At 37.1% G+C, this 15,231-nt stretch overlaps 1 protein-coding gene across 1 annotated transcript in view; it reads left to right on the forward strand.

Annotated features, from left to right (window-relative positions):
* Positions 1–15,231, forward strand: part of LOC118228159 (leucine zipper protein 2-like) — a 151,791-nt gene that overhangs the window by 116,487 nt on the left and 20,073 nt on the right. Inside the window, exon 9 of the mRNA XM_035419495.1 lies at positions 6,670–6,774. Coding sequence (XP_035275386.1) covers positions 6,670–6,774 — 105 coding nt within the window. The remainder of the gene's footprint in view (positions 1–6,669; positions 6,775–15,231) is intronic.

Below are 15,231 nucleotides of genomic sequence, written 5' to 3' on the forward strand. Positions count from 1 at the left end.
ATGGCTAAACAGTTCAATTTTTGTTTCATCAGACCAGAGGGCATTTCTCCAAAGATCTTTATCCCCATGTGCAGTTGCAAACTGTCGTCTGGCTTTTTTAAGGCGGTTTTGGAGTAGTGGCTTCTTCCTTGCTGAGCTGCCTTTCAGGTTATGTATGACTCGTTTTACTGTGGATATAGATATTTTGTACCTGTTCCCTCCAGCATCTTCACAAGATCCTTTGCTGTTGTTCTGTGATTGATTTGTACTTTTCGCACCAAAGCACGCTCATCTCTAGGAGACAAAACGCGTCTCCTTCCTGAGCGGTATGACAGCTGTGTGCTCCCATGGTGTTTATACTTGTGTACTGTTATTTGTACAGTTGAACGTGGTACCTTCAGACATTTGGAAATTGCTCCCAAGGATGAACCAGACTTGTGGAGGTCCACAATTTTCTTTCTGAGGTCTTGGCTGATTTCTTTTGATTTCCCCATGATGTCAAGCAAACAGGCACTGAGTTTGATGGTAGGCCTTAAAATACATCCACAGGTACACCTCCAGTTGACTCAAATAATGTCAATTAGCCTATCAGAAGTTTCTAAAGCCATGACATCATTTTCTGGAATTTTCCATCTGTTTAAAGGCACAGTCAACTTAGTGTATGTAAACTTCTGACCCACTGGAATTGTGATATAGTGAATCAAAAGTGAAATAATTTGTCTGTAAACAATTGTTGGAAAAATTACTTGTGTCATGCACAAAGTAGATCTCCTAACTGACTTGCCAACACTATAGTTTGCTAACATGAAATCTGTGGAGTGGTTAAAAATGAGTTTTAATGACTTCAACCTAAGTGTATGTAAACTTCCGACTTCATCTGTATATATATGTATTTTTTTTAAATTATTATTATTATTATTATTTTTTATTTAATTTTATTGATTTATTTATTTATTTTTCAGTTATTTTACTTTTACTTTACCAGGCAAGTCAATTAAGAATAGAATCTCGGCAGTCTGGCAAGAGTCAAAAGAGTTGGGGGGTGATGGTGTTGGTAGAAAAGAGTAAAATAAAAGAGATAAGTAAGCAAAATAAGGACAAACAGAACAACAACAGACAATACAGAAATATAATTCAGTACTATACTTTAGTAGTTTTTAGCTTTTAGTCTTCAATAGTCTGATTTTCTTACCATACTGAGATATGATATTGGGATGGCAGGTATGCCATCCCGCCAAGTTACGCCTTGGCGGGGGCATGCCCCATACCTATACAGCACCGAGAGTTTTCAGGGTTCCCCACAGAAATAACCACAACAGCCACAGACACTCAGCCCTTAAAAACATTAAATTCTGTACATTCTGACCCAATTTCAACAGACAGAATTCATAAACAACTTCACATGTCCACACAATAAAGCCCCAAACTAAGGGGATTTTGTGTTTTTTTCTTCTTCTTCTTCTTCTTCTTCTTCTCTTTCTTCTTCTTCTCATTCTTATTTTTCCTGCCGCCTATCCCACTAACAACATGTCTCCCCATTGAACATTTCACTGACACCAGCCAAATCTTCACCTACATGACCCAATCAAAAACGTGCATACACACGCAAAATACCCATACCTTTTTACTCTGAAACATTTCCAGTTTAAACAGCTAGTCCGCCTGTGGCCTAATGGGCAAGGTTACAGTCTTGGGAACACGGGGTCGTAGGTTCAAGCCCAGCTAGGAACACGTTTCTTTAACCTGCTTCGACCCTCACTAATAATTGTCTACTACTTATCAATTATTGCTTTTGCACCATATCTACCCACCGTTCACCGTTCAGTTATTAACCGGCTACAATATTGCTAAGCCATATGCATTATGACGTACCGTCTGTACGTTCAGTTATTAACCGGCTACAATATTGCTAAGCCATATGGATTCAACGGGAGCTCTTCTGTGCTTACTGGCCTGTGTTCTTTTTTAAAACCACCGGCAGGTTTGCTAATGATATTTCACGCATTGCATAGCTATGGCATGGTGCTGCACTAACAAAGTCACAAACCTCCAGTTTAAGGCTTGAATCCCGCCTCGCCCTCAGGCAGATCATTTCCTCTTTTACACTAACGTTTTCTTACGCTTATATTTGCTTTACCAAAACTCATTCACGGCCACCCATATGCATTTCATGATGGCAAATGTATTCCTTTTATTAAAAAGTTACACCAGTTCACCACTGTGCCATTTCTACTAACTATATTTCTTCACTTGGCTACCATACAAAACCTTCTTATCAGCAAACGCCACGTTTCTACATTCATGTTACCTCGCCCTGTTCTCTATCTAGCCACATACAAACAATTACTACGTATGTACATTCTGCAACTCCGCATCAAAACATTACATTTAAAATCATGATTCACTCATAAATATAACTACTAGCACTGAACATGAGAAAAACACATTAGTGCAATAGATTGCACACATTATTTAACCCTCCACTTCAACAACTAATGTTTAATACAGACTGTTATATATACCGTTTGATAAGGAAACTAAGCTCGCTCATGGTCACTTCATTTACTTCGCACTATAGTCTGTGATCATGTCAACCTTCACCTACATGCCCATTCTGCTAAAAACATATTGTTTCAACTACGCAATTTCATCATTTCGCCTAATTTATCTCACACTGTTGTTATTTTCTCATATGCAAAGCCTGCTGGGATATATGCTTCTGCTCCTATTCTCCACTATCAACTTTTCCGGTTCTAGCTTAACAAAACAGCAAAGAGGATTCCTACCTGCAGAAAAGCCTATCAAAATGCCTTATAAACCTTACAAACACTAAAAGTGCATCTTCACGAAATAACAGACAACGGAGCAGGACAGAAGGGTACACAAGTTGCGACCTAGGCAGTTTTAATTCTACGGGCTTGCTGATTCTTTTGTCAATCAAGGCTCGTTGGATGGCCGTCAAATCCGTGAGTAGCCTACATACACTGGCCATATTTCACCTTTTCTGATGCGTTTACAATTACGCCACCGCACCATTTGTCACAGCCACTGTTTTACATATATAGCAAACCGAAACTGCTAAACGTACTCGCTCATCAGACTGTACAAATTCACACAAGGATAGCCATAATCCACAACCGTTTCTTACAGGGTCACTTCGCATTTCTCACTCTCGTAATAAAACGCTTTGCAAAAAGAAATGATATCTCATAAAAAACATGTTTTCAACGTACAAAAATGCCAAGTTACTCACACATACAAGACATACACCGTCAATAACTCATTCATTCTGACTGCCAAAATCCAGGCCTGCCATTAAAAGTATTGATATCAAAATGACGCCAAGTTACGGTACTACAAACAATATAGGCTATCTTGCCTCACCGAAATTTAATAACCTGTATTCCAAAGCAATGCTACCCAATATTTCCTCAATTCTTTCAAGTCACTTGGCCCTTTGTGTATATAAGCGTGCAGTACATGGACAGGCCAAACATATGTGTGGAGCTCTATCAACCAGCTCACAAATGTATTTAAGGAATCGTTCACATTGCTTATTTCAGTTTAATTGTATCTTTTTGTCTGGTATGTGGGGCATTTGGAGGTTTGTTGTTTAAAGCAGGAAAATACACGAGACATTTATAAACAATATAAACATAAATATCAATTTTTATATTCAGTAGTACTTCTTCCCGTTAGTGCAACTGTCGCAGGTTACATGTGGCATAGGAAAGAGTTCCAACCAAAAATTCAGATTAGACCTTTTTTTTTAAATAAATCATTTTGTAGACTCACATACAGCATCTGGAGGTATACAGTGGAATTGCTGTAGAAGTTGATTTGATGTTCCTTGAAGTATATTGTCTTGCTAACAAACTCCTTATTGCCCATATACCACCTATTGCAAGGCTGGCAGGTTGTCTGAAACTTCTGTAATAAATATTTGAAATGTCCTTGCCCAATTGAAAATACACATCAAATCCTGAAATAATATCAATAAAACCCCAGAAAGTAAATAAGTCTGTCAGGATTTTTGATCCAAGCAAGTCTCAATTTCATTGTGACAGCCCTCCCCCTAGACTCAATTTCAGGTTTCAACAGAAAGTTTAAATCCAATTTGGGCAATTGCAAATTATTTGTATAAAAGAACAGCCATAGAGGATTTCAACTGGGAAAATTCTAGGATACATTTAAAATTATCCAAAAAGTATAAGGAAACCTATCCATTCCATCCAACTTTGTCAATGCATAAAAATGCAGCTTTTCATATGCACGTTTTCACCAAGCATCATCTGTGAATGACAACAGAGACTGCATGGCCAGAAATTAATATGGGAAGAAATTAGTGCCATCTGAAATTTAATTTGAATTGCATAACTTGAATTTGTATTGCAATGATTTGAATTTATAATGTTTAAACTGAACTTTTACATTTGTATTTCACTATTTGAAATTGAATGGAATGGTCTGAAATTGAATCCAGTCTTCGTTTCATTACATCTTTCATTGGATACATTTCAAGTTAAAAATACAAGTTCAATATTCTTTCGATTCAATTTCTGATATCTATAACACAGATTTGGGTACTTAAAAACCCAGTCCGACTGCAGCTGTTAGCACCTCAAGCGGCAGCCATATTTTTTCTGTCATTCTTTTGTATTTCTCTGGCATTTGGAGCAAATAACAGGGCTTGATGCCAACATTTTTCAAATATGGATAGCCAGATAGTCTACCTGTGAGTTTGTTATGTAAAGATCTGTAGAGCTAGCCATGATTAGGCTTCTGGTTTTAGGCTGTCTGTGTGTATTTGCAACTCTTTCTACCAAAAAAGTTATTCTTGCCTTGTTTAAAAGATTAGAATTCTGACCACAGGTGATGCTTCATGCTACATTTATGGAATAGCCAATTCTGAGCATAAGAAGAAAAAATAACAACACCTGTACAACATTTAAAAATATTGTATCTAAATTATTCAACTGTCACTTGTGCACATTTGGACTGTCACATTGCTGCCAATACACATTGCTGCCAAAAGTCTGTGCTTAATTAATAGGAATTACTTTACCAACATAGAGGAGTAGAGTGCTGCAATTGAGAACCTGGCTTGCCAAAAAGGCTGCCAACCTCTTTCTGACAGAGAACTGAAGTACAGGTGAGAAAACAAGAGGAAACAAACTGGTGACCCAACTTAAGAGCACAAGGCAAAACCCGATGTAGTGTAACGTTTCCTTGAATAAAAAATATGACGCAATAAAGCATTAGTCTGAATCATATTTTAAATAAAATACCATAATGAGAAAGCCAGATTTAATGTTAGCTGTATATATACTGTCGGGCAAGGATTAATTAAGAATATGTTTATTCCTGAATCCAGCGATTCCAACAGTCAATGCCCTTGTTAAACTGTTCAGCACTCTGAATACTGAACCAAGTGATATTGCATGCTAGAACCCCTCACTTAACCTACATGTAAAATATTTTATTAGATTAAATTTAATAATTATGTTTAAAATTAGAATTATCAATTAAATCACCAAATTCTTTGATAGGTCAGTCTACAGAAAACTGGTGGAATCAACCAACAAGTCACAACAAGCTGTATATCAGGTTTTCAGATTAAATAATTGAATTCAATAAGAAGCAGTCAATTAATGAAATATTAATGAATTGAAAACATACATTCTTTATTGAATGCAGGCACACTACTTCCACAACAGAAGACATACAGCAAAACATTAAACAACTAACCTAGAAATACCAGAATATAGAGAGAGAGAGAGACTGATAAGAGAAAGAGAGAGAGAGAAACGGATCGGCCAGACCTTGCCAAAGTATCACCCACTTCCAGTATAAGCGCCACAAGTAAACCAGCTAAAAGCACAAAACCAAGGAACCACCACCAAAATAAAAAGAGCAAAACTCTTCTTCTTCCAGGCTCTGACACCAATGCAGCACAACACCCTTTTTCCTGTGGAAATCTTAAATACCTTACCCAGCAGGGCTTGAGGATGTTTTGCCCTGATTGGGTTATGCTGAGTTAAGGTGTAGGATAGAAGGGAAGGGGGGTCAGACTAATTTATGACAAGGACTGGCCTACCTAAAGATTCCATTCAAGCTTAGAGGACATCGGAAAGGGAAATGTTAGGCATGTAGGGTCTCCGACCCCTAATATGGTGTCCTGTGTCATTTGGTTTGTCTCTTCGGAGGGGGTGAGACCCATAGATTGTCTGCCTAGATTAGGGTATCAGTGGATTTTATATTGCCCCAATCACATTTGCTTTGATACTTGTGAGGGGGAGGCCAGGCCACATTCTTATTCACTGATTCCCTCTCTAAGGCCAAAATCTAAACATTACATATCCTACAATACAAACTGTTCTGCAACCATGAAAATGAAAATGCAATGAGAAAGAAGTGTTTACTGATACTGTAATTACTTGCTATAATGTAATAATGAAGATAATGCAAATATAATTGACATTCAGTGCTGAATCAATTAAAATTTTAACCTGTAGCCAATTAGAAATTTACAGCTATGCTTGCTCTACTGTGATTGAACTCAGATAAAATACTGGCATTATTATGTGATGAAAAACACAATATCACATGACATCCAGCTGGTGATGACTTTCCATACAGAACTTTATGTATTTTTGGATCCAATTAAAGTACTTACCTTATTATTTACAGGATATCCCTAAAATACTAAGGATTGTTACAACAAATAAAACACCATTGAACGTACAGCCCAAGAAGACAGAAAACACAGAGCTCAAGGACTGCCAAACAGAAAAGGTAAGGCTCATGGAAAATTCTACTCTCACGGTCAAATCTAGACCCTCTTATTCCTATTAATTGGGTGCTAAAAGCTATATTATCAGAAATTGAAAACTGTGATTCTAAAGATTTTCTGTAGTTGTTCCATAAAGCTACTTCAAGTGGTGGGCTTGTGAATGTTTTCCATCGCAGTGTATTATGGGAAGTGAATGAACTTGTTTGAGCTAAAACTATTCTAGAAAAGAGGAAACGGATGCAGCAAGCCAGAACAAATCACAATCTGTGATGGTGGTCTCACTGTCCTACTGAAAAAACATTCCAGAACAGAAATTCATTTTTGCACCATTTTTAATTTTGTGCTGATCATTGATAGCAAAGGTGCCATTTCATTCAGAGACTAAACATTGAAACTGACTGTAAAGAAAATAAAAGGTATGTTATCTGTCAAAAATATTTTTAACTCACAAAAGTTACAAGTGTGACAAATAGATCAAGGTATTGCTTATTAGTGTATTCAGGAGTAAAGATGCTACTTTTGATTTTGTGAATCTCACAGACCCTGACATTAATGAGTTCCTTCACCACACTGTCAATAACAGCAATAAACAAGCTGGCAGACAGAATAACTCTTGCTTTAGTATAGCTGTCATGTTCCATTACTGCAAGCCTTGCACTCATGTGAAATGCCAGTGAATTCCTTTGAACACAAAGTGAGCGTCATTGTTCCTGTAATGTGTGTCTAAACACGTAGTTTGCAACGTTCAAGAAATACACGTTTTCAACATACAAAAATGGCAAGTTACTCACACATACAAACCACTATAAGTCACTAACACTTGCAAAATCTAGGTCTCCCATTAAAAGTACTGATATCAAAATTATGCCAAGTTACAATAAACAATATTGGCTACCTTGGCTAACACAAATTAAACATACTGTATTCAAAAGCAATGCTGCTACCCAATACTTCCTAAATTCTTTCAAGTAACTTGGCCCTGTGTTCTCTCCTCTTACCATCTGAACACATTCTGGTTGTAAGGAATAGGCCAAGTGGTGAAAGGAGTCACGGAGGCAGTTGTCATCAGCTGGTGTTTTGTTTTATTGTTTTTTTTCCACCAGTCAAAAGGTTGCAGCATATGCGGACAAAAAGAAAAAAAAAATGGAAAATGTAAAAAAAAAAAAATGTATTTGAAGAAAAAGAAATACAAGGCTACTCAAATCAACTTAAGGAAACTTAACTTTTCAAAACAAAGAAAAAACAAACCAAAAGCTAGGCCCTTGACTATTGGGCCCTAGCACTTGCTGCTTCAAGCAAGTTCCAGGCAGCACTAACCAACAGGATCTTCTATCCCAGGCTTTGAACTGGCAGCTCCTCCTACAGAGACAAGCCATAGTTAACATACAATCAATCAATACAGCCAGACATTATTCCCATGGATAAATAATACTGAAGATAAGGAGAGATTTTTATATCCAGACTGACATATAAATACTAACAATAAACATTGATTAGGGTACTTTAAAAGCCTATTGCCTCTTAACTTCTTAAACCCCCGTCTGTACTCTACCGCACATGGTACAGTCTGGGTCTTCCCTCTAGAAAATGTTTTGGAATCTTTCAGTTCCTGTTTGGCAGTCGGTGCTCCTACGTGGGGTAATCACCAGTGCAGGAGAGCACAGAGACCAACACATGGTAATTTGTATCGGTATCGGTAAATGGTGTTAGTATGCATACTATGAATGATAAACAATGAACTGGCCTAAGCTAATGTTTGGCTAGCTTAAGCCTCAACACATGTGGTGACCAGGGCTGTATTAGGCAGACCCTGTTAGGGGTGCAATAATGATGTTAGCTTAGCCACTACACAAGTATCAACAATTCTTTATGCCGGCAAGATGGTATTATAAATAAAATTGAGTGCTACTGTGGTGTGTGTATGGCCAGTGTGCATCTTGCTTATAGGGTATGGGATAGCCCCCTTGACACTGGTCATTCAAACTTTTAAGTGTCACGTCAAAGTGTCACATAAAAAATTGGTTGACTATGAGAAGTATGCGTACACATACATACATGCAAACACACATACTGTGTGTGTGTGTGTGTTTGTGTGTGTGTGTTTGCCAATTATCAATGTATTTTGCTGTTTTACACAATTTGGAATGTCAAAATTGTACTTGATAGTTGAACACAATTCTCCTCTGTCAGTTCAGTAGAGCACAGACAAGTATATCTGAAATATCTGATGTGACGTTTCTATGTATTTTCACTTCGCAGCCCACCATTCACCCCTAAAACATTTCATTTGAGGCTTCAGCAGGCAGACTGTGGGCATGCTGTTGACTAGAGAGAGTCGCTGGTTTTGCAAGTAAACATGGAAGTCTTCCAGATGAAAATCCCTGCTGGGTCCTATTGGTACCCTGTGGGGCTACTGGGCACAGCCAGCATGGTCTGGATTCAATACCAGGGCTTGGGGACCCTCCACACTCTACAACAGTGCATTTGAAGGATAAGGAATCCAGCAGTTGTGCATGTCATATGATGGTCTACATTTGATATCAGACGATGGGACCCATCCACACAATGGAAGTGTAGTATGAGCCACCCAGCAAACAAAGACGTGTGTATAAAAGGGTTGTTTTAACAGAAATTATTGAGCCAAAATAGCTTTCGCATGTGAATGAAATGTGTGAAAAGTGTAAGTGTGTTTTTGTTGTGCATGGCACTGCAAGGAATTGAAATATTAGCCAGCTGAAATTATAGGATTGAAGGCCAATAGGATTACTGAAAGCAAATAAGCGAATTGTGGCTTCAACAGTTTAATTGACACTCTGCAAATGTAAGATAAAAATGTGGTGAAAGAAAAATCTTGTTAATACAATTTTTAGATGAGCATAAATGGCACCCTCCAGGCATGTGGTCACTTTTGAGCCTGGCACACCACCTTGGAAGTGTAACATATCTTGTCAACCTAAAGGAATAATTCTTAATTAAGTGTCAAAACTATGGAATGCTTATAGGTGCAAAGCAGAAAAGTGAGGTTACTGGAAGGATGGAGTTCCTTGGAAAGTGGCTATCAATAACCTTTATTAGAAATGCAGGGGTAGAACACCTGAAAGAGATACTGTTATAGCTTAATGCTGTAGCAAAAGTCATCCATGAATGAAAATGTGTCAGAAAGTGTTCCCTGCTTTATTGTTTATTAATAGGCTATGCAATTTTGTAAGTTAGCTTGGGGGAAATCTGGCAGCGAAGGACAAATAATTGTTTTGTTAGTAGTTCAGAGGAAATGAATCTGTATCCTGACAATTTAATTTCTGAGTCAGTCAAACATAGAATATTTCTAATTTCATGCAAATCAAGGCATATAATGACAGTCCAAAAGAGCTTCAAATACATGTATTAGAAATTTTGAGTCAGTGAGATCACAAGAAAATCAAAGTGTATAAACTTGAAAAGAAATTACTGTATTGTTTTCTCCTTATTTAGAGCCTTCAACATAAATTTAACTAGTTAGTAACGAGCAGTGGGAACGAGTGCTCGACTAGTATGCGAAGAGCTTTGGTGACTTCTTTGTAGTTTTCCTAGAATACCTCAGATGCAGGTTGAGGCACCAAGACTCATTAAGCAAGGCTAATGCAACCAGACAGGAATAATTTATTATGCATATTCGATTAATCCTTTTGGGTATTTGAGCATCAAGTCACAAGTTACATTGTGTTTTGGTGCAGTGTAATTTAGAATGATGAAAAAAGCGTGTTGAATCCATGCTTGAATCTCAAGTTGAGAATGCATTATGCCCAGATATAAACAATGTGTCCTCTCTCCCATATACCTAATCTTAGTTATATTGCCAGAAATCATACCCAGCCACACTGAATATGATTTATGTTTGTCTTATATTCAGAAAAATGCATAATTATTATGGTGATGTCAGGGGGGATACTGAGTAGTTTTGATTTTCTGCATTTTTAAGTTAATTTTTGAAGAATGAAGGTTTAAGGATCTCGTGTATATACTGGTTTATTTAAAAGTTCTTTTTATAAAGTGGAAAAAAATTTGTAAGATGGAAAAATAAATGGAAAGAAATCACAGCTTTTGAAATAAAAAGTCACACGGCCAAGTTGCATGGATTAATTTAGTGATACAAATGACAACATTACTTTAGAATATATTTATTTTACTTCTGTAAAACATTGGTGGCTATGTCAATAACTGATGTCTATGGCAAGAGAGAAAATGTACTTTTTACATTTTTGATTAGGATAAGATTTCAAATACATTAGTATTGAAAGCATTTGGAAGAAAAATAAAATAGAAAAACACACCGTACTTCATATTCATATTTATAAAATAGTCAAATCACTGTTTATTAATATTGCTCATTTTACAAAGCATCTGCCACAATATGCTGTAAATGCAGGCAGCAGTGGCAAGGAAAAATCTCATTTGGTGGCATAAAGAAAGAATCCTTGGGAAGAACCAGACTCAATTAAGGGAACCCATCTTACTTTCTTCAGCTCAGGGCTTTCTAGAGGCTTCCCCCAATTTTCCTTTACCTAAATGACATGGTGTAGTCATGTCTGTTGGTGTACTTATAATGGACCACAGGTCCATATGGCAAGACCATTTAAATAATAAAATGTAGTGAACTAAGGCATTTCTGAAGCTAATGTCCTTCAGCCCCTAAGCAATGAGATGTATGTTTCTGAGCTTTGGTGGCAGAATTCCAGTCACCCTTCACAGTTGTTTTCAAATTAATTACTATTTTATTTTTTCTGTGCATCAATAAGCCCACACAAAAGCCCAGATGTCTGAAAATCCAGACACTGAACCCAGGAGGCTTTATTGCAAGTTACTATTGTATTATGGTTGACTAATTATAATGTTTCAATGTGTAAGACGCATGTGTTAGTTAGTGGAAGACATAATAATATTAAAATGATATATGAAGATCCTATTCACCCATTTTACGCTGTAAACATTGGCCCTGTTTGGAAGGCTGCATGTCCTATTAGCATCCAGGACAAGAGCCAGTAACCCTTTGTTGACAGCATGGAAAATATGCAGCCCCATAATATTATATGGCTGCACAATTCTCTTGTTTTGGCAAGATGTTCCACAGTAGTGGGGATCTGTTGGAAGATAAATTGTCACTAGTTAAGTTATTTGAAAGTCTCAGGGCCACACACTATGTGTAGAGAATACAAGTGTCTTTGTATGCTTCTATGGTAGAAGCATGTCTGACAAATACACTGGAGTCAAAGCAAAGCCTTTAATGTCAGGAGCAGAACCTTAAAATGAACCCTGCACTTCATGGATGTGACACTATCATTGAGATAATATGCATAATTAGCATTAAAAAGTTAATCAAATCATTACTAATAGAGTTAGTCACATTGCTTTCTGATTATTTGGTCAGTTTGTCTACGACGTCAAATAGAAATCTTCAGGAATCTTTTTTTAGGGTAGGGGCCTAATTTAATGGCAAAAGATATGCTTCCATATAAGCAGAAATACCTGCAATTTATTTGAGTGGTATCTTTGCACCAATCAATTTTTTGTTGACTGTTTCAAGTAAATTATAAAAAAAGAGAAGCAAAGTTCTTTTTGATGACATTGATTTCAATTATGATGGTGTCAGGGAAGTGAGATTTAATTTAAAGTATGACCATTTCCAAATCCATCGGTTTCAACAGTGAACACCTTTGTTCAATGTCTGGCACTCTGAATACAGAACACAAGTGTATCAACAGTTAAAACTCCTCATTTATCCACAGTATAAAACTTTTTTTTTTTACATTTCATTTGTTAATTATTAGCAAATATATCAATTATCTTTTAAATTGTCAATTTTATTGATAGGCAGAGCAACCTGTTGAATCAATCTTTATTAAAATATACAACTCTCAACCAGATTAAAATGAAGAGATTTAATATGTTATTAAAAGTATTCAATGTCTAATCTAAAGACGAAGGTTCAACTATCTTAACAAACAATTAATGTTATAGTCACAAAAGAAATGAATGAAATACACCAAATCAAAGAAAAGGCCAAGTCCAAAAACCAAAAAGACAGCAGAATATTCCAAATAGCTGGGTATAAAATTTAAAAATGCCAGATATCAGGTGCCATGCAAGACTGCACACCAAACGCCTGACCAAGATGAAGGATTTCCAGAAGCCAACTCCTAAGGCCCACATTTTATGTAGCTGAAAGAGGGAGAGAGACAACACCTTTACTCCTGGCCCATGCATACTTAATGAATGATCACGGGTGGATGCTTGGCATGACTGGGTGAGGCCCAAGGTGTGGAGTGGGGGTTAAACAAGGACTGGCTTAAGTGGACAAATTTACTTATTAAAGCTGCTTATTGATGCTATAAGCATTTCTACGTATTAATATTGTTGGAAGCAGGGGTAAACACTATTTTTATCAGAAGATTCGGTTTTACCCTCTTTCTAAGGTGATCAAACATGAATATGTTATTAGGCAGTTCAGCCCAGCTATTTAATACCTGTACAAGAATGGAAATTTACTTCTGTTTCTAAAAACAGAGGTGACGTTTGCATGCAAATAATTGTGAAATCCACCCTTAGATAATCTCCACCTTCAGGCAAAATGTTTTCCATATAAATCACATCATGTTGGTTTCTGCTTGACACTGGAACTGCTTCTAAACATGTAACACCAAACTGGCAGGCCTCAACAACCATTATCTATACAGTACAGATATTAAGACTCTCAACTGATGATTTTTTTGTTGTTGTTCTTTGTGTTGTTCTTTGTCTGGATAAGAGCGTTCTGCCAAATGCCTGTAATGTAATGTAATTTCAATTGAATGTCATAGATTTTTGCAATGTTTAGGACATCTTCCTCAGAGTAGAAAAACATGCTTCAAGGGCTGCACCGGGAGGAATATAAATACCCTCCCATCAATTACACAATGTAAGGTTCATATGTGTAAAGACATGAAAATTACCTGCGTAAATGACCACATACATGCTTTAATTGTAGTAACATGATATATACATTGATAGATTAAAATGGGTTGAGAAAAAAGAAAACCAACAAATGAAAATTTCAATAAAAATAAAAGGAAAAAATGAGCAGATTATAGCCAATGTTCCTTTTTTGGGCTAGTTCCCATGAAGCGCTCGGATAAGGAGTTTTCTACTCTAGCACCTATTCAGTTTTCTTTTTTAGCCAGCTTGAAGTGCGCTGGGAATCTTCTTTTCATATCGGTTCCCTGGACATTCTTGGGTGACATGCAGTGCTTTTTTCCCATTATTGTAGCAATTGTGTTAATTGGAAGGTAACCCATTTCAAACAGTGTCCCTGCCAAATTCTGCACAGTGTGTGAGGGCTTGATCTCCTGTGACAAAAAGCTAGACAACCCAGAGGTGGCAAATCTCTGAGCACACATTGGAGTCTTCACACAAGTTTGGAGACTCCAAATTCCCTGTTGAAAATCCAGCCGGGGTTCAGTCAGGTGGGACTGCTGATTGCAGTCATTTACACCAGCTCCCAGTGGCAGGGAATGGATCCAGTTGCACTACCGTCGGTGGGTGTCAGCAACAGCAATATGTGATAGAATGTAAAAAAAAATAATACAGAGAATTTAAATAAGGTGACCTATGCATAGACACTAAGGCAAACAAATGTGTGTTATACATTGATTTAGACAGGCTGTGCTACAGATCACAATAAGTACTGAAAGCCTACTTCCAGACATAAGGGTTAAAGTCAGAGTGGACTGAGAAATAGCTTCAGCTCCATTGACTCTGCCTGATGGACATGAATTCAGAGTCATTAAAAACCCACCCATTGGGGATGTCAGGGGAAACTTGACCCTGACCATAATTTCAATTAAATACATGAAAATTATGATCCACACATAATTATTTAACAAGAGCCACTTTAGGAGTGAGGCATCTTAAATTCAATTTCCCTAATTTAAAGAGTGATTCCTTGAGGATTGTACCAGAAACTTGGTGGAATTTAACAGTCATATGGGTTTTTGGTATGAGTACCAAGGCTGGGTCTACTGTCAACATTTATGTGTGGGGCAGACACATTCTTAATATGATGAAACATAGTTTCTGATTGAAGTACACATCAGAGGGTGGGATAAATATCGCTGTCAATCATTATCCATGTAGTGCATGGTGGACTCTGAGGAAATGCACCTTTCCAGCTTCGTGAGGTCTCTCGCTCTTTAGTAGGCCAGGGCTTCCCTAGAAAGCAGATCCAATTATTGACATCTGCTGTAGATCTATTCATTTCCAGATGCTCTGAATTATTCTGAACCAGAGCACATATAATATCTTTTTTTGCCAAATTAAATTTTACTTTCAATGACCTTGGAGTAAATCTGATGTCTGCTGTGTATAACAGTAGGGAATTTATCATGTTTATTCAGCAGCTGTAGGTTTCCTTCAGTGTTGGTATTGCTTGCTCTGGGCATACTTTGCAC

Source organism: Anguilla anguilla, chromosome 5 (assembly GCF_013347855.1).
Source record: "Anguilla anguilla isolate fAngAng1 chromosome 5, fAngAng1.pri, whole genome shotgun sequence".
NCBI classification, from domain to species: domain Eukaryota; kingdom Metazoa; phylum Chordata; class Actinopteri; order Anguilliformes; family Anguillidae; genus Anguilla; species Anguilla anguilla.